The sequence below is a fragment of the Pan paniscus genome, chromosome 9 (genome assembly GCF_029289425.2).
Source record: "Pan paniscus chromosome 9, NHGRI_mPanPan1-v2.0_pri, whole genome shotgun sequence".
Lineage (NCBI taxonomy): Eukaryota > Metazoa > Chordata > Mammalia > Primates > Hominidae > Pan > Pan paniscus.
The window spans coordinates 21,041,297-21,062,132 of NC_073258.2; the positions used below are offsets into that span (position 1 = coordinate 21,041,297).

The 20,836-nt window shown below is 51.1% G+C and overlaps 1 protein-coding gene across 5 annotated transcripts in view; it reads right to left on the bottom strand.

The window, feature by feature from the left end:
• The window catches only part of PTPN5 (protein tyrosine phosphatase non-receptor type 5), a 63,682-nt gene that overhangs the window by 3,769 nt on the left and 39,077 nt on the right, over positions 1–20,836 (bottom strand). For 4 of the 5 annotated variants that reach the window (XM_014346766.4, XM_003830472.6, XM_014346767.4 and 1 more), the window contains 9 exons: positions 12,334–12,527; positions 11,650–11,757; positions 11,320–11,403; positions 10,590–10,831; positions 8,936–9,125; positions 6,209–6,293; positions 1,891–1,970; positions 1,570–1,707; positions 928–1,038 (listed from right to left, as the gene is read on the bottom strand). In XM_014346766.4, the coding sequence (XP_014202252.1) occupies positions 928–1,038; positions 1,570–1,707; positions 1,891–1,970; positions 6,209–6,293; positions 8,936–9,125; positions 10,590–10,831; positions 11,320–11,403; positions 11,650–11,757; positions 12,334–12,527 (1,232 nt within the window). Of the gene's footprint in view, positions 1–927; positions 1,039–1,569; positions 1,708–1,890; positions 1,971–6,208; positions 6,294–8,935; positions 9,126–10,589; positions 10,832–11,319; positions 11,404–11,649; positions 11,758–12,333; positions 12,528–15,286; positions 15,370–20,836 lie in introns of those variants that run through there. The other variant, XM_055094231.2, reaches the window with a different exon arrangement.

The window sequence follows — 20,836 nt, forward strand, 5'->3', positions numbered from 1 at the left end:
GGATCTTAGAGCTGCTTGTGGGGGCACTGCTCTTGGGGGCTGAGATGCTCTCGACACCCTACCTAGCCCCTGTTCAGTGGGAGAGGGAACAGCTCAGAGGGCCAAGTCTCCGGTCTTGTGCTCAGTAACCCCTGTGGCTGTCAGCATCAATGAACTTCCTTGGCTGCTCCTGGATAGGGCATCAGCTTCCTGATGCCTGGTTCACCTCTTCCAGCCTTTGGGGTTATTACAGCCTTCCCTAAACATGGGTCTTATTTCTCACAAACAGAATCCACTAATCCCGATTTCAAAGGAACAGTCTCCTCTATTATGCTGATCCTGGAGGAAGCACAACTTCAGGGTGGGAGGATACCTTCTCCCACTCTTCTGGGCTGTTTTGTATTGCTCATATTTTGTGTGTCTTCCTTTTTCTTGCTGTTTTCTGTAACCACAGCCCCCTGTACAACCCCAACGCAGCAAAGAGTGCCTGCCCTCTTGTGGACAGATTGGGCACTACAGGCCAGAAGCCCAGGATCCCAGGTGAAGAGATCTCAAAGGAGGATCCTCTAGGGAGGATCTCAAAGTCATGATGAACCCTCAATTATAAGCACAGTGCTGGAGGCTGCTGAAGTCCCCTCATCCAGACAGTCCTGGCCTTGGGTACATTTGAAGCATAGCTAGAATGCATTATGAATGACAGAGTAGAGAGACAGAGAGAGCCCAACAGCATGAAATGTAACTGAGGACTGGGAAATGCAAGGGGTTTGATTCTACCTCTGGCCCCCAAGTCCATTCACCTCTCACTCATCCGTAATTATCAGAAAATCTGGGAGTGACACTGGCTTTTATGTCAGTTACAGTGGACTTGGGGGACCTGTTCTCTGTGGAGTCCCCAGTTAAGCCGCTACATTCATCCTCAGCTTCACCCAGCCCTGCCCCAGGCCTCACCTTGAGGGAGATGAGTCGCAGCCGGTAATCCTCCGTGTGAATGACTTTCTGCACAGTGATCTCAATACCGTCGTACGCCACCTGCTCCTCCGGCCAATACTCGGTGCATTTCTGCAGGGGCCCAGATCAGGCTGCCATACAATCCTGTTCCCTTCCCACAACTCTCTACACTCTCTTCAGGGCCAGCGGAGAGATACACAAGGGCAACAGGGTTGCTGCTACAGAGTGTTGGGTCCAAATCTCAGCTGCAAACTCTATAAGCTACTTCCGTTTCCTGAGTCTCAGTTTCTTCCTCTGGAAAACAGAAGTGCTACCCATCTGAAGGACTTTTATGGAGATTCGGTTAAATGGGCCCTTATGGGTACAGGAGTAGCCAACATCTGTCCTGGCAGGCTGGGAGGCAGCAGAGTGTGTGTTTAAGGTCACGGGCACTGGAAGTGGAGAGGCCACCTCCAGGCATGCCTCTATCTGTGAAGCCCGGGGCAAATGACTTAACCTTACCGAGCCTCACATCTCCTCATCTTGGCAGCGGAGTGAACACCGCCGACCTCTTGAGATTGTCATAAAGATTAATTTGAGAACAAGATACTTAGTGTAGGGCGCAATGTAGCAGACACTTAGAATGGGGACGGGGGTCCCTACCTCGTTCATCTCCTCGATGTTGGTGATCATGACAATGATGGGCGTGTGCTCCTGCCACACCATGCGCCAGAAGTCGGCGACCGTGCTGACGATGGGTCCCTGAGTGGCGATGTACACCTTCTCCTCCCCACCATAGCCCTGCGGCCAGCCAAGTCCAGGCTGTCAGGGTCAGAGGCAGTGCTCCCAGGACCCCATCCCCACACTCAGGCTCTTCACAGGAGCTGGCAGGAGCCAGACTGGTGTAGGCACAAGGCTGGAGGATGGATCCCATCGACTCAGGCCTCCCCTTGAGCAAGAGGCCGTCAGGGTGGGAATACGTACCCGGATGTAGTTGGCATTGATGTAGGAACTCAGAGGGTCGTCAGGGTCTGGTGAGGTCAGACACACTCTGCTGTGAGGGTCTGGGGTGGTGGGAGACAAGTAAGGCTGGAAACTGGGCCCTCTGGTGCAGGGCCCACTTGCTCTGGCCTATTCCAGCATACCCACATTTCTTCTGCGACATTAGCAGTTCTTCCTTCCCTTGCCCAGCAGCAAAACATTGACCCATTCATGGTTCATTTTGTAGGTGAGGACTCAGGATGAGGAGGAGGGTGGAGAGAGAGGGGGGTCCCCGGGTCTCTACCTCTGTCTCTATCCTTAGCCTGTGCCTCTTAAGTTGCCCTATACTCACTGCATCTTAGCTTCTGGAGAGGAGACAGCTAAGTCAAGAATGGAATTACCTAGGGAAATTCCTGTACAGATCTTGTTCAGCAAGAGACAGCTAGCTTGAGTACACACTGTCATTGACTTGCTGTGTAGGCTTGTAAAACACATGGCCTTTCTAAGCCTCAGTTTTCCTATCTGTCAAATGGAGGCAAAGATGCCTACTTGCTTGGGCTGTTGGGAAGATGAATGAGAAAAGAGATGTGAAAGTTCTGTATAAACTGTAAAGTGCTTTATAAATATAAAGGGCTGTTAAGATTCGGGAGTAGAAAGTTAAGGGAGGCTATTAACATGAAAACAATAGTCTCCTCTATCTGGATTAAGACTGTAGGGTCTTAGCCTCATGTCCACATATGCAAAAAGGTTTTTTTTCCTTTCAATTTATTCACATGTCAAATCCCATAGTAAAAGGGTCTCTGTCACTCAGCTGGAGTGCAGTGGCACGATTATGGCTCGCTGCCGCCTCAAACTCCTGGGCCCAAGTGATCCTCCTGCTTCAACCTCCTGAGTAAGCAGGACTACAGCCATGCGCCACTGCACCTGGCTAAATTTTTTTTTTTTTTTTTTTTTTTTATTTTGGTAGAGATGAGGTCTTGCTATGTTGACTAGGCCGGTCTCCAATTCCTGGCTCAAGTGATCCTCCTACCTCGGCCTCTCAATGTGCTGGGGTTATAGGCATGAGCCACTGTGCCCAGCCCCCACTCTGCTCTTCTTCCTGGAGTAGATTTTGTTTTGTTCCAGCTACAGCCTCCCTGCATTGACTATTCTGTCAGCCTGCAGAGGCCAAGACTGAGGTTGTATGGGGTAAGGGGGAAGCTGGCTGGGGCCCCAGATTCCTGGGTTCTGGTTTAGTTTTGTCATCAGTCCACTTGTCCAGGACTCAGTTTCTTTCCTATAATAGAGAGGACTGGACTCAAGGCACTCCCAGTGTGCACACTAGGAGGCTCTCACAGGCAGTATAGGGGAGTCATTAAGAGTCTACACCGCTGAGCCAGAGAGGCTAGGTTCAAATCCTGATTCTGACTTACTAGCAGTGTCAACATGGACAATTTACTTTATCTCCCTGTGCCTTATCTGTAAACTGGGGATGGTCATTCCACAATGACCTTGCTTATCTTGTAAAGGCGTTAACTTTAACAACTAGAGTCCTTATGCCAGTAACTAGGACCAACACAAAGTATCAGTTGCTGTTATTCCTGACATTATTACAAGTTCCACAAGTTAAAGGATAAAAAGAAGGATCCTAAACCCAGTAGGAGAAATTGGGGAGGTAAAGGGCACAAGCTTCGCTTCTTTAGCCCAACCCCAATGTCTAAGGTTTTGGCAGGTGATTTGGGGCAGTTCTTGTGAAGAGGGGGTGTAGAGGGTGGCAGGGATGGAGAGGAGAGAGGGTAAACGGGAGGGGGGCTTTTGGGGGACCTGCAGCAGAGAGGGGCAAGAAGCTCTGTATGGGCCATCTCCCTTCTCCTTGTCTGCAGGCAATGCTGTTGTCAGATTCACGTGCACAGTGCAGGGTAGGGAGTGGTGAGTGGTGAGGCTGGAGAGGAACCAGGCGACAAAGGGTCTTATAAACCAGGCTTAGAAAGCTGGATTTAGGCCGGGTGTGGTGGCTCAAGCCTGTAAGCCCAGCACTTTGGGAGGCTGAGGTGGGTGGATCACTTGAGGTCAGGAGTTGGAGACCAGCCTGGCCAAACACAGTCAAACCCTGTTTCTACTAAAAATACAAAAATTAGCCAGAAATTGCTTGAACCCAGGAGGCAGAGGTTGCAGTGAGCCGAGACTGTGCCACTGCACTCCAGCCTGGGCAGCAGAGTGAGACTCTGTCTCCAAAAAAAAAAAAAGCTGGACTTAAACCTGAGGATTACAAGGGTGACAACAATGATGGCATTTAAGGAAGAGAATGACACAATTAGATTTGTTTTGCCTCATTTTGGTGACAATGGTAGAAGATGGAGAGGAGAGTATGGAAGCCAGAAGACCAGTTAGAGGTTTACTGCAATGATCCAAGTAAGAAGTGTCAAGGATCACAGGGCTGTCCAGCCTGGCACGGCTCCAGGGGGCACTTATGTCAATGTAGTCTATGTAAATTGTGTCCCCTGGAATTGGACAACATGAAAGCCCTAACCTCAAAAACATCATTTGGCAGTGAGGCTGGAGAAGAGGATGTAGATTTGAGAGATATTATTCATTCATTCATTCAAATAGGTGCAGACCCCGGCATGGTGGCTCATGCCTATAATCCCAGCACTTTGGGAGGCTGAAGCAGGCGAGGACAGCTTGAGGCCAGAAGTTTGAGACCAGCCTGGTCAACAGAGCAAGACCTCCATCTCTACAAAAATTAAAACAGTCCAAATAGGTGCAGAATGTCTACCATGTGCCAGGCAGCACTGCTTTGATGCTTGGGACACGGCGGAGAAGGGGACAGAAATTGCTCCCAGCATCTTGTTCTCAATGCTGCCTGTGGGTTACTGTTCACTCTGACTGTAACTGTGCATGGACCTCTCTCCCTCACTAGGCTGGAAGCTCCTTGTGCACAGAGTCTGTGTCCTATTTATGTCTAAATCCTCAGCCCCTGGGGCAGGAGCCGAGGAAATGTGTGCCCAGTGAATGAGAGAACAAACCTCAGCGCGTCCTGGATCTCAGAGGCAGCCTCTGCTCAGCCTCACCTGCCCTCTGCACCCCCCAACCCAGTCTCTGAGGGCACAGGCTCCATTCTTGCTGGACACAGACAAGATTCTTTATTGGGCTTGGGGGCCTGGAGGCTCAGGGCATGGTTGGAGGCAGCTCAAGCCTCTTGGAATGCAGCGGGGACTGCATCTGCATGGAATCCTAGTCTGCTCCCACCTTCCCCCAGTGGCCATTCTGAGCAGCCAGCAAAGTCCAAGGTTCTAGGATACTCGAGTCCCTCCCTCCAGGTAGGGCTGGGATCGGGGAGGGCAAGACGAGGGAAGAGGTGAGCATCCCTGAATAATGCATCCTGGCCTTAAATGGCTCTTTGTTTAACCGGAACTACCTAGAGACTGTGTAACCATAGCAACTACAAGTCGATATTTTAAAAGTTAAAAATAAGTCATGACATCTTACATGTTGTTGGAGATGCTGATGGCAAAACTGCTTTTTAAAAGCCTCGCTACTCCACAAACTGAATGGAGTAGGTTTACGGGGATTCACTTTCAACAAGTCAACGCCCAAGCTAGCCCTGGGGCCTGGGGTCAGAACTTGGCGAGGGTGGCAGGCTCATCGAGGCTTGATAAAAGTTATCTGAAAATGATACCCCAGGGCTGAAAGAGGAGCATCAGGTCGCCCGGTCTAACTGCCCCCAAAGGAGGAAAACCCCTTTCAGACCTTCTAGGGGACTGCTCGTGCCGCCTCACTTGAATATACTGAGTAATGGGGAGCTCACTCCCTGACAGAGACAACTCATTTGCCTGTGGGAGTGGATGTCCCTGTTAGAGGGCTTACAATTCGACCACACTCCACACAGTGTAGACAGAGAGCCTGACTCTGGGATCACAGAGGCCCAGGTCTGAAATTCAGCTCTGCACTTCCTAGCTGTGGGACTGCAGGTGAGCCACTTAACCTCTCTAAGCCTTAACTTCCTTTCCTTAAAATCTGCCCACTCTGAAAAGAGTTTCGGTTACCACAGTGTGGCTAGGAACTGCTGTCATTACCACCCTTTCTCTTTGGGTTTCTAGAGGGCCCAGCACAACATGTGGCCAGGCAGGGCAAAGGACCAGAGAGTGCTGTGCGAGGAAATGTACTCGCCTCTGGCCTCACCAGGGCAGCACTTCCCTTCAGCCAGCAACCCCCAGCCCTCTGTCCCACCTCCTCCAGTCCTGTCACCCCTGGAGGCCCAGCTGAGGGTCCTCCTCAGGGTGAGGGGATCCCCAGGTGAAGCTGAGCCTGCCCCCATCACTCTGGGGCAGTGAGTACTCACTGGGAAGTATGGTTTTGTACCGGTTCTTCCGCACCAGCCCAGGGATGTCATACTCTTTCGGATCCACAAAGTTCATGGGGATTTCCTGTGGAAGGAGGACACGGGGTGTGAGCAGCTATGGGCCCTCACGGATGTTTGAATCCAGGGGCTGCTGTGCCCCCAACTCCTAGCCCAGGGGCTGGCTTGAGTGCACGCATTCATTCAACAAACATTTACTATTAAGAGAGTGAGTGCTCACGACGCATTCAGAACAGTGCCTGGCACATGCTGAGTGTGTAATAAATATGATAATGACTATTGTTTATGGAGAGCCAGCCTGCCATATATAGACAGTCAATAAATAGCTGATGAATGAAGAAAAAGACAAAAAGTGACCTGGCCAATGGCTGCCTTCTTCCACGCTCCCTGGGCAGCATTCCTCCCTGGGCATCCCTATCTCGGGACCTGGGTTCGTGCGGCTTGCTCTGTGGTAACACACACCCCATCCTCATCTCATGTCCCGCCTCCTCTGAGAAGCCTTCCCTGATTCTCCAGAAGGAGAGAAGCCTCTTTCTGAGATCCCAGGAATATCTGCACCTCCCAACCACTGTCTGTGTCCAGAGCTCTGAGTCTGAACTTCTCTCCTGGCATGTGAGGGCTTCTTGAATCTGGCCTCTCTTTACTTCCAGTTAGGCCTGTTTCTCCCCTGTTGTTAATCTGCTGTTCTCAGTCCTGCCTCTGAGTCTGAGCTTGTGACGTTCTGCCTCCTGAGGGCACTGGTCTCCCCTACCCCCATCTCTCCAAGTTGTTCCCACCCTTTAAAGTTCACCTCTGCCCGGGCGCGGTGGCTCACGCCTGTAATCTCAGCACTTTGGGAGGCCGAGGCAGGCGGATCACAAAGTCAGGAGTTTGAGACCACCCTGGCCAACATGTTGAAACCCCATCTCTAATAAGAATACAAAAATTAGCTGGACCTGGTGGCGGGCCCCTGTAATCCCAGCCACTAGGGAGGCTGAGGCAGGAGAATCGCTTGGAACTGGAAGGCGGAGGTTGCAGTGAGTCAAGATCGCACCACTGCACTCCAGCCTGGGCAACAAGAGTGAAACCCTGTCTCAAAAAAAAAAAAAAAAAAAAAAAAAGTTCACCTATGAGTCTGTCTCCTCCTGACATCTTCCGGGATGACTCTCCATGCCTCTTGCCTCTGCATTTCCTTCCAGTCTGTCCACCAGCTTAGCCCCTGACTGCACCTAACTTCACACTGTTCATTGTTTTTGGACACACTAAGTATGGGCTTTGTAAAATGAGGATCATCACACTTTCCAGGATTGTGAAAATCAAAATAAAAATACAACACGTGCAAAACTGCCCCCAGAGTGGGTGCTCAGGCCACGCTCCTTCCTCAACAAAGACCCACTGGACAGGAAATGAGGTAGAGGATGTGATTCTTTCTCGAAGGGGAGATGATGGCAGTGGGAGCTCAGAGAAGGAGCTGAGGCTGGGGTGGTTAAAGAAGGCTTTCTAGAGGCATCTGGAGTGAGTGATGATGTGAGCAAAGGCACAGCAGGAGAAAGGCACGGGCGAGACTGGCCCAGTTTGAAGTGGACAGTCCCTGCAGGGGTGAGGCATGGGGCATAAGGCAGGAAAAGGAGGCTGGGGCCACACGAGGTAAGGGGTGCTGATGGTGTATGCAGGTGGTACCAAGTTCTGGAGAACTTGGAGCAGCAGATCAGATGATGATGGAGGTATTCTCACAGGGGAGAGCTACCCGGTCCAGACAGGCCCAGGGCGGAGGCCAAAGGAAGGGAGCTATGAGGGAGGAGGCACCTGCTTCTGTACCCCTCTGGCTTCTACCAGGAGGAACTCACCCTGGATACTCTTGGCCTCTCGCCTTTTCCTGCTCACAGAAGTGAGGAGTTACCTGTTTGGTGAATTTGGTTGAGGAATGGAGCTTTGGAGCCTCAGCCCCTTCCTTCCTCCTCCTCTCAGGGCCCTCCTGCCAGGAAAGAATTATAGGGGTGCCCCCATGCGGCAAGGTCCGAGATGTGCCGGCACCCCTGTGGAGGGTGGAAAGTGCATGTAATTCTGGGTCTCAGTATCGGGAGGCTCACTCTTGCTGTACCCTGCTAAGCCGCATTTCCAACCTGTATTTTATTGACAACAAAGGTGATATTGTAATCTCCTATGCCTTAGCTCTTAACTGGCTGAGCATTCAGGCAGGTAAACAGGGGTGCTATTTATTGAGCCCCTCAAAGTCCAATAGGAGGCAGCTGGAGGCTGCTGCAGAAGCCAGGGTGGAGGTGATTAGGACCTAAGCTAGGGCCCCAGGGGTGGTAACGAGGGGAGGCCACTAGAGAGATTTCAAAGGCAGAAGAACAATGCTCGGCAGGAGGAAAGTGGGAAAACAGAAGAGTTAGAAGTGAAGGTTCTCTGTGGCTTTCAGAGCACAGCACTGGGCAATAAAGACTTAGCATTGTCACTGTACCTCCATCACCTGGCTGGGTGCTCTGCACATGTTATAAGTCTCTTTAATCTTTGCAACAATTCTATTATTTTCATCCCCATTTTCCAGATGAGGAAACTGAAGCTCAGAGGGAAAGCAGCTTGCCCAAGATGGTGGGAGAGCTGATAATAAAGTGATACTAATCTACTGCAGATGCTGAGTTCCAGGCACCACGCTCCACCACCTGGGCAGGTGGATGACTGACATGGGTCTGCACACAGTGGGGCGACCGGCTCAAGGGAACTCACAAAGAATTCCGCCTGCAGCAGGAAAGGGTCCAGGGCCTTTTCATGAAGCTCTTCTGCTTGGAGGACACGGGAGGCGCTGAGCAGGTACTCGCGGGCGGACTCCTCACGTGGGGACATGAGATAGCCAAAGCCCTCCTCGTTGCAGCCCGGAGTGCACATGTCCAGGGTCAGGGAGACATTGGAACCCCTCCTGGAAGGACCAGGAAAGGGAGTGTGAGCCTCAGGGGCAGAGGGACGGGCATGAGCTGGGGTCTCCAGGGGTGGGGAAATGAGGGAGGGAGAGATCAGCTGGAAACAGGGTGGGGTTGAGGAAGAGGAGTGGGAGTGTGACAAGACCCCCTGACAAACAAGCGTGAATCTCAGCCCTGAGGCATTGGCCTGACTCCCTATCTCCTGCCTCCTGCAGTGGAGATGTTAACTTAGTGGGGATTTGGGGCTCCAGTTCTAAAAGTTCCATCCAAAGCTACCCCAACATGGCCTTACCCTGGACTCTCCTCCATCACCGTTGGAGGAAGTTCCACCCTGTGGTCCCCAGGAAGCTCAGAGAGGGGACACCTGCCTGAAGCACAGAAGCAGGGCTTGGGCCCGAGAGGATGGCTCCAGACCCTCCCCACTGCAGTCCCGGGCCCAACAGCCCTGGGATGAGGCTGCTGGTGAGTCAAGGACATATTGTCCAGGAGAGGCCAGGACCCCCGCTGTCAGGAAGGAGGGAGTCCCAGGAGCAGCACGGTGGCCGCAAGGATGTCTACAATGGGCAAACTCTACTATACTCAGAGTCTCAGACACAGGACAGGATGGGGCTTCATTACATAGAAAGAGAAACTGAGTCCCCATGAAGGGCCAAGAGTCGTCCAGGCTCTCCCAGTAAGGGGGTGGCAGAGCTGAAACAAAAAGCTAGGTTTCCTGACTCCACACCCAGTGTTCTTTCGGTGACATCACATGGGTAACTCAAATTTGGTGTGATCTGGCTCCACCTAGACTCTGAAATGAGGGTGTCTACACTTCTCAAAGTGTGCTCTGTGGAACACTATGAGCTACCCTATAAAAACAGGTTCTAATTGGGTACCCAGGTACATAAAGATGGCAACAACAGAAACTGGGGACTACTAGAGGAGGGAGGGAGAGAGGCGGGCAAGGGTTGAAAAACTAACTGCTGGGCACTACGCTCAGTACCTGGGTGATGGGATCATTTGTACCCCAAACCTCGGCGTTATGCAATATGCTCAGGTAACAACACTGCACATGCACCCCCTCAATCCAAAATAAAAGTAAAACAAAAAAATAGAGTTCCGTGGTCAAGTGACTGGGAAATGCCACATACTGCCCCCTTGCTGATTTACAATGAACATAAGCATGTTAAAGGCCCTGACAAGTCCTGCAGCAAAGAAAACCACCCAAACTTACTTGAGCATGGGAGAGTGTGCGTGAACATGTGTACACCTATGTGTGCGTGTGCAGTAACAGTATTTCTCAGCATTCATCTTGGGGCACTTTGATCTCTATGAATGACCTGGATAGCACATGTCTACACTGGCTAAGCTATGAGGCCAGCTCTGCCCTGGGCACCGGGAGTCAGAGTCAGGCATCCACTCTTCTGATCAGGAGCTAAGAGCTCAAGGGCCCATGGAGCCCACCCCTCCTCCACCCCTCCCACCTCTCCTGCAGACCCATGGACTTGACGGTGAGCGAGGTGGGGTCAGCCTCAGGCTTGATGTCCATCACACAGTCAAACACAGGAGTCTCGGGCACCGGGTCGAGGTCCAGGAAGTCATCCTCGATCTTCTCCTCCATCCACTCTGAGTAGGTGAAGGAGGGCTGGCGGCTCACTGACTGGCGTCTGTCCTCAGGGGGCAGTGGGGTGGGTGGCTCTGGGGGTGTCCTCAGGAGGTGCCACACCTGGTTGGGGTGTACAGCGTCACGGATCTGGGACCATGCTGGCTGCCCCCCGTGTTCCCGGAGTGCCCATGGGATTGACGCCCCCCCACTCCCTCAATGTGTCTAGAGCAGCCCTGCTCTCCTGGGAGTTGTCCACAAGGCGCTGCCCCTGGCCTCGATGGGAGGCTCCATGCCTACTCTCCTTTCCTGCCCCTCCCTCTCCCAGCTCTCTGTTTCTTGTGGCTTCAGGCCTTCTCAGTGGGGCTTGGGAGTTCCTACACCAGTCTTCTCCCTGTCTCATCCCCTTTCCTTAGCCCAGATCACTGCAAACCAATTTTCGGAAAGAAGGAGGCTCTTGCCCCAGGCTGGCACACTTGTGCAAAGAGATAGGTATCCCTCCTTGCCCCACCCAGAATGTCCAGCCTGTAAGTCAGATGGGAGCTGGTAGAAATCCAGGCCTCAAGGTCAGAGGAGGACAGCCTTGAGGTTGGGGTCAGGAGGCACCTTACCAGGGTGGTAACGAGGACCAGGCCCACGGACAGAAAGACCAGCAGCAGACTGGGGACTCCCCACGTCCCAGAGTCAAGCCAGGCCTGGGGAACATCAGATAAACAGGTCAGGGTGGTGGTGGGGGCAGAGTTCTCAGCTCTTGCAATGATGACAAAACCAAGATTCTGAAAATCACGTCCCAGGTCTGGGGTGGGGAGCAGGCAGAAGAACTTCAGGGGCTTGGAAGTATCTTCTGAACTCAGAGAAGCCCAATCTGGAGGTTGGGGAGGGTGGGACTAGAGGCCCCCAACAGATCCCTGCTACCCTAGGACTCCCCAAAGCTTACTCACCGTGGGTTCCAGCTGTCTCAGGAGCGTCAGCAAAGAGGAGACGAGGTTTGTGGTGTTCTGTGACCAGATGTGGCCATAACCGCTGAACCAGAGCACCCCACAGGCAAGCTGGGGCACAGGGGAGCAGGCTGAGTATGGAGCCGGCCCCCTTCCCCCGTGTTCCCCCAGCAGAGCTCACCTGCAGCCTCAACCTGGCCCTGCATGGAGGCTCCTGAACCTCTAAGGTCCAGACCGGGCAGCTGAGAGCAGGGCCCCGGTACTGCGTGCCTGGGGAGGCCTCAGGACTCTCCTTGGAGAAAAGCTGACTGAAGCGAACCAAGAGAAAGCCCTTTCCAGAGAGGACCTCACAAATATGTACATCAAAAGGGTAGTCTCCCAGAAAGGCCTCCACAGACAGGAGTTCTCAGGAGAACCCTGTACGGCTGGGAGCTCAGGGGTCGGGGAGGCCCTGTGTTCTGGATTCTTAGGTTAGGGAGGCAGGGTGTGAGGTCTCAGATGCTGGTGCGGTAGCTCAGAATTCCAGCCTTCCCCTTATCCCAGCCTTGAGGGCTTGGAGCTCCTGAGGAACACCAGGGAGGCCCCTTATCCTCCTGCCTTCCAGGTGGCCATCCTGGGGAGGAAGTGGGAGGCTGGCCCTCCACCCACCCTCTCTCCAGACCCTTGTGAGGCCTGTGCCATCCTTACCAGGAACTGTGAGGCAGCGAACAGGCACAGGCTGCTCCTGACAGTGAGGGAGTGGCTCCCAGCGCCTCGAGGTGGTGGCTTCTGAGCTGGATCTGAGGGCGGCGAGGGAGGAGGGGGTGGCGGCATCTCTCTCTGTGAGTCCTGGAGCCCTTCAGCCTCGTCCAGTGCCTCCATCACTATCGGCTGGGGGAGACCTGTGGAAGATGGGCCATGCGGGCCGATGACTCCGGCCCTGTCCACAGGCAGGGCTCTGCCACCCCTTTTGGGGTGGCTGTGGCTGGCTCTCAATCTGGGATCAGTCAGCGTGGCTCCACTTCCAGCAGTCACCCTCGATTAGCAAAGCAATATTCACCTACCTTCGTCAGAAAGAGCTAAGTGTGGGTGGACAAATTATTTCTCTTTTATTTCTCCAGTAACAGAGTTAAAATGGCAGGAGGTTTTCCAGGGAGTTAATATAGTTGTATTTACGCAGCTTCATTCTTTTCCATTTCTTAAGGAAACAAAAAACAACCACCTCAAACTCAATTAAAAAAGAAGCAGCAGCAGAAAAAAAAAAAAAAAAGACATGGCATAACCAGGCCATGACCCTGAGCAACCCACCCACGCCTGCCCTGTGGATTTTTGTCTCATGTGGGCCATGCCCTAACTGGGGCTGGAGGCTAGACTCTTGACAAGACCACATCCATGTGCCCCCACCCCATCTCAAGACTCCCTGCACAATGAGAGGGGCTGGGGGCAGTTAGGGCGAAGTGCCGGAAAATCTTGGTGTAGCAGAATTGATACCAGATGTCTGGGGCCGGTTCTGGGTCTGTCCCTAGTGACTCCGGAGAGTCACTCCCTCTCTGGATCTTAAGTTTCCCCACCTGGAAGATGGGGTTTGGGTTCAACCCTAGTTTTTCTAACTGTGCTTTACAGAGCCCTAGTGTTTTCTCAGGTGCACAGGGGCTGAGGCCCTATGTCTGCCCCTCAAGGGCAGAAGCTCTGCCTGTCCCTGTACCATATACTGGATTTCTGCTAAGATTATTTCAAGGCAGAGTTCTGCTACTAAAGAGTCTGAACACCATTGGCTTAGATCTGAGCCCCTGGCTATAGCATGGGGATTCTAGCTGCGGCCACCTCAGTGAGTCCCAGATATTGGAGGTCTGCACCCAAACTCACAGGATTTAGTTTACTGTCAAGAAAAGAGGGACCAAAACATCGATGTATACAGTGTGACAGCTGGGAAGGGGCTGTCTACATATCATGCTGTATATGGGACAGTGGACTTGGGTGACAACAGAACCATGTGGGCCCAGCATAGCCGTTTGTCCATGAGCTGCTCGCTCACTTGACAAACATTTACTGAGCATCTCCCATGGCCTGGATCAAGACTGTGGTGCAGAGAACCCCATCCTGGAGCTGTGTTTGTAGCACAGGCTCCTGCTTCCCAGCCGGGCCCATTTCAGCTTCACTCCTTGCAGTTCCTCAGGTAAGCCCGCCCCCTATGCTTTGACATGCTATTCTCTCTGCCTGGAACATCCCTCCAACACTCTGCTCCCCTCCCCTGCCTCCCACACACTTTGCCGAGGTAACACCTATTCATCTTGTAGACCTCAATCAGATGTCCCCTGAAGTAGGTCCTGCTCTATCACATACGAGCACCCCATGCCTCTCCTTCATATCATCATCATCATCAGCAGCAGCAGCAATGTGCCTGGAATGTGCAGGGGCCCTTCTCTGTGTGCCTTACATGGGTTAATTTTTTAATTCTTCACAGCACCCCTATGGAGTTGCTACTACTATTATCCCCATTTTACAGAAAAGGAAGATGAGGTGCAGAGAGGTTAACAGAGCTGCCCAAGGTTGCTTAGCTGGTAAGGGTGGAGGTGGCTTCAATCCAGGGCAGTCAGATAGGCTTCAGGCTACATTACACTTGCCATGGGTTGTAAAATAATTTTTGAATATCGTCTCCTCTACCCACCAAGAAGTTCAATGAAGGCAGAGTGGTATCAGCTTTGTTCATCCTCATGTCTACAGCATGTAGCCTAAGTCCTGGTGTGTAAGGCTACAATAAATGTTTACTAAATGAGTGAATGCTGATGGGCAAAGGACACTCTTTTACTCAGTTTTTTTTTGCCTGATAAATGGAGATAATAATACATACTTTGAAAAGCTGTTATAAATATAAATATATATATACATATATATATATATATATATTTTTTTTTTTTTGAGATGGAGTCTTGTTCTGTCACCCAGGCTGGAGTGCAGTGGTGCGACCTTGGCTCACTGCAACCTCCACCTCCTGGGTTCAAACAATTCTCCTGCCTCAGCCTCCTGAGTAGCTGGTATTGCAGGTGTGTGCCACCATGCCCGGCTAATTTTTGTATTTTTAGTAGAGACAGGGTTTCACCATGTTGGCCAGGCTGGTCTTGAACACCTGACCTCAAGTGATCTACCCACCTTGGCCTCCCAAAGTGCTGGGATTACAGGCGTGAGCCACTGCGCCCGGCAGCTGTTATAAATATTTTAGATACTACAGACGAAACACCTAGCATAGTGTTCAGCATTTAGTAAGTACCCAATAAATGGCAGATTATAATGCTAACACATAATTCTTGCCTTCAAAAGGCTCCAGTCTCGTGGCTAAAACAGACCAGTAAAGACATGTTTACAATACAGTGCATTAAGCAATACATCTAAGTGCCAATGGAGTCTAAGAGGGTCACGAGAGGGTATCTACCTTTGTCCATGGAGGTTATAGTTCCTGACCACCTGAGCAGTCAGTTCAGATCCTGGGAGCAAGGTGAAAAAGGAAAAGCTGCTGCTAAAAGAAGGATCACGTGTCAAGGCAAGAGTTGCTACTATTGATAAGCAGGGGGTTGATTTCTCAAGGGGCAAGGTCTCTGCCCACACACAGTTGACAGGTGATGCCAAATATGGAACGGTGGGAAGGGACAGACCCAGGGGTTACCTGGCTTCTGTGCCTTGGTTCTGCAGAGCACATACTTGGACCTTGGGCAATCCCTTCTTCTCCCTGGGTCTCAGTTTCCTTATCTGTAAAAAGAAGGGCTTGAACTAGAATTCAGCGCTTCTTAGATGTTTCTGCAAACCTCAGAGGAGAGGGAACATGGGACTATGGGGAATAACATGATCTTGGACTTGGCTGCATTTTTTTTTTTTGAGACAGAGTCTTGCTCTGTCACCCAGGCTGGAGTGCAGTGGCGTGATCTCGGCTAACTGCAACTTCCACCTCCTGGGTTCAAGCGATTCTCCTGCATCAATCTCCTGTGTTGCTGGGACTACAGGCACAAGCCACTGCGCCTGGCTAATTTTTGTATTTTTAGTAGAGATGGGGTTTCACCATGTTGGCCAGGCTGGTCTTGAACTCCTGACCTCAGGTGATCTGCCTGCCTTGGCCTCCCAAAGTGCTGGAATTACAGGCGTGAGCCACCGCGCCTGGCCTGTATTAAGATATATGGGTATTCTGCATTCTACACTACGATATATTTGTACTCGTTTTGATATGAAAATAATGTGTTTTATTTCCCTCTCCTAAAGCTCTGAATCACAAATTTTGCTTCAGGAAGATGTGTGACATTTATCCTATGGCTTTGCCCTCAGGGATACATGCACCCCAGTCTGAGAAGCATGAAATTTGCCTGCAATAAAACATTATGCAGCCATTATAAATGACTCTGCTGATGAATATTTGATAACATGGGAAAAAATTTTGATGGTATGGACTAAGAAAGGCAAGGTTACAAAACAGTATAATCTCACTGACCTTAAAAATTAAGAAAGTATAAATATGTCTATAAAAAGACAGCAAATACCTGATGTGAGATTAGAGGTTAACATGCAATAGAGATCATAGAGCACAGAGCAGTGAACTCTTGGCACACAGTAAGTGCTTAATAAATGTTGTACACGGTAAATGGGAAGACTAAAGCCAGGCAGTAACACCAGTTCTTTGGGGTGGGGTGAGATTAGAGGTGATTTCATTTACATATCCTAAATTTCCTCCAATAGATAAATATATATGTATGTGTATACATACACAGACACATGCACACATGTATTTCTAGTAAGAAAAATATTTTTTTCAAAAAGATCAAAGTTCTGAGTTGATATCAAGAAGCCTAGTCAGGATTCTCAGGTTTCAGGCCTCGACTCCCACCTGTCACATCTAAATGCATACACTGGGATGTAAGAGATTGACAGAGTATGCGAGGCTCTGTGAGACCCACCCAGCAGCAGAACAGCCACTCCAGAGGCAGGTCCCTCGGATAATGTGTGATCATTACTTTTGCATATGAAAGATAGGTTAACTGTCTTGCACATTGTGGAGGTGGTAGGAAAAACTGCAGGCTCATAGGGCCCTAGATGTGTAGCTCAGAGAGGGGGAGGCTTACAATTTTTTTAAGACTACTGGTCACCTGGCAGCCCTGGGGACCAGATGCATCCAACTGATGGGTATTTACTGGGCAACTGGTAGATGTACATCTTTCAGAGCAGGATTTATTTAGATATTTTTCTGGGTAGAAATCTGACTTTTTTTTAATCCAGCAAGATATGTTTCAAACACACTCTATATTCTGCACATAATTTTTGGGGAGATGCATGGACCTCAGGTTAAGAACCCCTGATCTCGGGGGTGGGCAGTGGATGTCTGTGATGGAAATTGGTGTTAGTTTCAAAGATGGAGAACTGGGCTAGGAGCCTGCCACTCTGGTCTTAGTCTCTGCTGATTTGTGCCTGAGTCCAACACACATTTATTAAGCGCCGATTATACGTCAAGCACTGGGAACACAAAGATTCAATGTCATGCAATTCAGAAAAGTATTTACTGGGGGCCTACTTTGTCAAGCACTGGGCTAGGCTCTGGGGATACAGCAGTGAAGGAAACAGCCTCCACTTGCACGGACCACTGTGGTCCTAGGCCCATTTGTTCTTTTGGGCTCTGTCCTGCTCCTAGAAATGACGTCAGCTCTTATCCTTTCCCTGCCCTCTCCTTTACTCACTATCTTGTTCTGGGAATAATACCACCTCACTGGGCTGGCTCTCTGCAGTTCCCAAAGTGCCTCTGCACACGCAATTGCATTTGCTTCTTTCGACAGCCCTATGAGGTAGACGCGATCATCGTCAGCCCTGTTTTGTCAGTGAGAGGCGGCTGCTTGTGTCAAGGGCTGGCTTTTCAATAGTTCACAGCGAGGTAGCTGCTTTGCCACGCATGAAACCCTGACTCAGAGGCAGCTTGCTGACAAGTGATTTAACATTGGGCTCCTCATGGACTCACCTCTTGCACAGGATGATGGGATTTTCCAGGCAAGAAAAATCAAGGCTTAGAGAGGTTAAGTGTCTTGGCCAAGTAAGTGCAGACCTGAGATTCAAACCCAGGGCTTTCCAGCATCAAGTGATGTTTCCATTTTGCCATGCCGCTTCTCAGTAAAGGGTCACTGCAGCAAGGCAGGGAGGTCCTATGTCTGGGGTCGGGGGAGGGTGGGGGGCAGAACCTTGAACCTTAATCAGCTGCATGGGGGCCACGGTGCAGATTTTGTGCCTGGTCCCCAGCTGATGAAGCCTCAAAGTATACATGTAATATGGAGGGAAGGAAGCAAGCCCTGGAAGGCAAAGCTCAGTATCCCAGGCCAAAGCTGTAGGATCCTGGGTAAGGCATGCAGGCAAATGGCCTTCAGATTTCACCTGGGGTACAGGGAAACGCTATGATCCCTCTCCTGTCACCCAGCTCCCAAATCCCACCATTGAACTCTGCAGCTACTCTGTGCCCTGGAGCTGGTGCCGCCTGAGCTCCAGAACTGTGGCTGCTCCTGTCAGTGACTCATTCTTTGAGCTCCCAGGCTGCCAGCCCACCGGAACTGGAGTGGAAGGCTGGCTCAGTCTGTTCCTGTTTACATGAGAAAGCAAGCTCTGTCCCAGTTAGCTTTTCTTCCCTTCCCAGTGTGGCCAGCGGTCGCAGGGAGCCCTACCCAAAAGAACATGACACTCAGACCTGCCTGGACTTCATGAATTACCGGCTGTCAGAGCCTGATGGGCCCTGGGGGATATCTGGTTCAGCCCATTAATTTCTCAGATGGAGAAACAGGCCCAGAGAGCGGAAGTGGCTTGCCCCAGGTCCACAGCCAGCCAAGGGCAGAGCCTGAACGTTGAAGACTTACTGTGTGCTGGGTGCGGTTCCAAGTGCTTTACATGTATTAACACATTTAATCCTCACAACAATCCCAGAAGGTAGGCGCTGCTCTTACCTCCATTTTACACATGAGGAAACTGAGGCACAGAGACGTTAAGTCTTGGCTGAGGTCTGCTAATAAATGGGTAGAAGCTAAGACTAGAACCCAGGCAGACTGCTTCCAGAGCCCATGCTATTAGCCACACACGAGATGAGACTAACTCCCTGCTTCTAGGACGAGGCATTCTGCCTGCCACACCATGTCATTGTTAACAAGTCTCCAGCAGTCCCACCCCTCAACCATCCGGGTGATGATGCTGGCTGGGCTCCATGGCCTGTCAACTGTGTCCAAAATGCCACCAGTAGACACTGACTTCTTGTTCATACGATTGTTGCTCCTATCTCATTGTGGGGATGGAGGGCGATATAGGAGCGGTAGGGGTGATCTTGGGCAATTTCCCAACAGCTCTCTCCTGTGAAGACATGAATCCACAGGGAGGATTTGCCCTCCCTTATCCTGCTATCCTGCCAGCTTGGAGCCAGGTACATTGTCAGTCTTATGCTGTTCAATAGTCACAACCGTGCTGCAGGTTGACATGATTGCCCATGTCTTACATGGGGAGCCACTGAGGCACAGAGAGGTTAAGTGACTGGCCTGGGATCACAGAGCCAGGCAGTGACAAAACTGGACTTGAACCCAGGTTGGTGGGTCTCCACAGTCTATGATTTTTCTCTAACTCCACAGAAAAGTCTGGAAACCCACAAGGGGGATGGGTGGAGCAGGTTTGCCTACCTGGCCTATTTTGAAGTTTTACTTGGGTAGGTCCAGAATCAAAGGAGGTACTGCTAGAGGAACTGAGAAGGGCGGAGTGGTGGAAGAGTCTAGAAGGAATACGCCCAATCAGCTACTGCTGCCACTGCAATATCACACCCTCAGCACTCCCATGGGCTTTGAGAGGAACAGCCTGGCCTTGCTGGGCACTGCTGTGATCTCTGTACTCACTGGGAGAGGCTGGAGGTGGCTCCCTATTTTCTGCTACCTTTTGTGGGTGTATAGCAGGCAAAGTAGGTGTTAGAGGATATATGGTGCTGAAGAGCAGAGTCCCTGAAACACGGCAAACACTAACCAAGCACTTGCTCTATGCCTGGCTCTTCACTAAGATTATCTCCTGCCTTAAAGATGTTCTATGTTTCAACCTCAACACTGACCAATAGGACTCCTAGTGAGAGAAGCCCTGGAGGAAAAAATTTCCAGCTTCTCCCAGCAAAGGCAAAAGCAAACAGGTGGTGGATTTGGAGTTCTGGGAATTTGTACTGGCTCTCTGCAACCCCTCCACCCTGTTAGTCCTGCTCATCAGTGAGCAACACGACCAAGAGATCCACAGGAGGAGGTAGGAAGATGATAAGGGTTTGGGCCAGCAGCAAGTCCATCTCGGATGGTAAGCTGGCTGAAGGCAGGGCCCAAGTCTTGTTAATCTCCACATTCTCCAGGCAGGCAGGATGGGTGTGGGAAAAGGAATCAAATTTTGACATAAGAAGATTCTGGACTAAAACATGGGTGCTCACCACTTATCAGCTACATGACTTAGGCCAGTTTAACTTCTCTGTAACTTAACTCCTGTGGTGGTCTTAAAATACGTCTGTAATTCTTCACCATTTCTCCCATCAATAGGTGGCATCTATGTCCCCTCTCTGGCTGATTGCCCTGATGGAGTGAAGGTGGCAGAAGTGATGTTATACGACTGTAAGGCTAGGTTATAAGAGTCCATGTAGTCACTGGGCATGGTGGCTCACCTGTAATCCCAGGACTTTGGGAGGCCGAGGCAGGTGGATCACATGAGGACAGGAGTTCGAGACCAGCCTGGCCAATATGGTAAAACCCCGTCTCTACTAAAAACACAAAAATTAGTCAGGCGTGGTGGTGTGCGTCTGTAGTCCCAGCTACTCAGGAGGCTGAGGCAAGAGAATTGCTTGAACCTGGGAGGCAGAGTTTGTAGTGAGCCAGAGAGCGCGCCACTGCACTCCAGCCTGGGTGACAAGCGCGAAACTCCATCTTAAAAGAGCAAATAAACTTGCCTCATAGGACTTAGAGGATGCTGTGAATTAAAACATGCAAAATGCTTAGCCTGCTGCCTGGCACATGGTGAGTACTTAATAAATGGGAGCCAGAATCTAGAGATGATGGGGAAAGGGGAGAGTGAGGGAGAGGCAGCAGTAAGGATTTCCCTTTCATCTGCCAGATGAGCCCCCCAGGAGGACAATGGGTGCCCCACCTGGACATGGGCAGGGGCTTTGAGGCTGCTGGCTGGCAACTGGGGTCGGTGGATGGAGTGG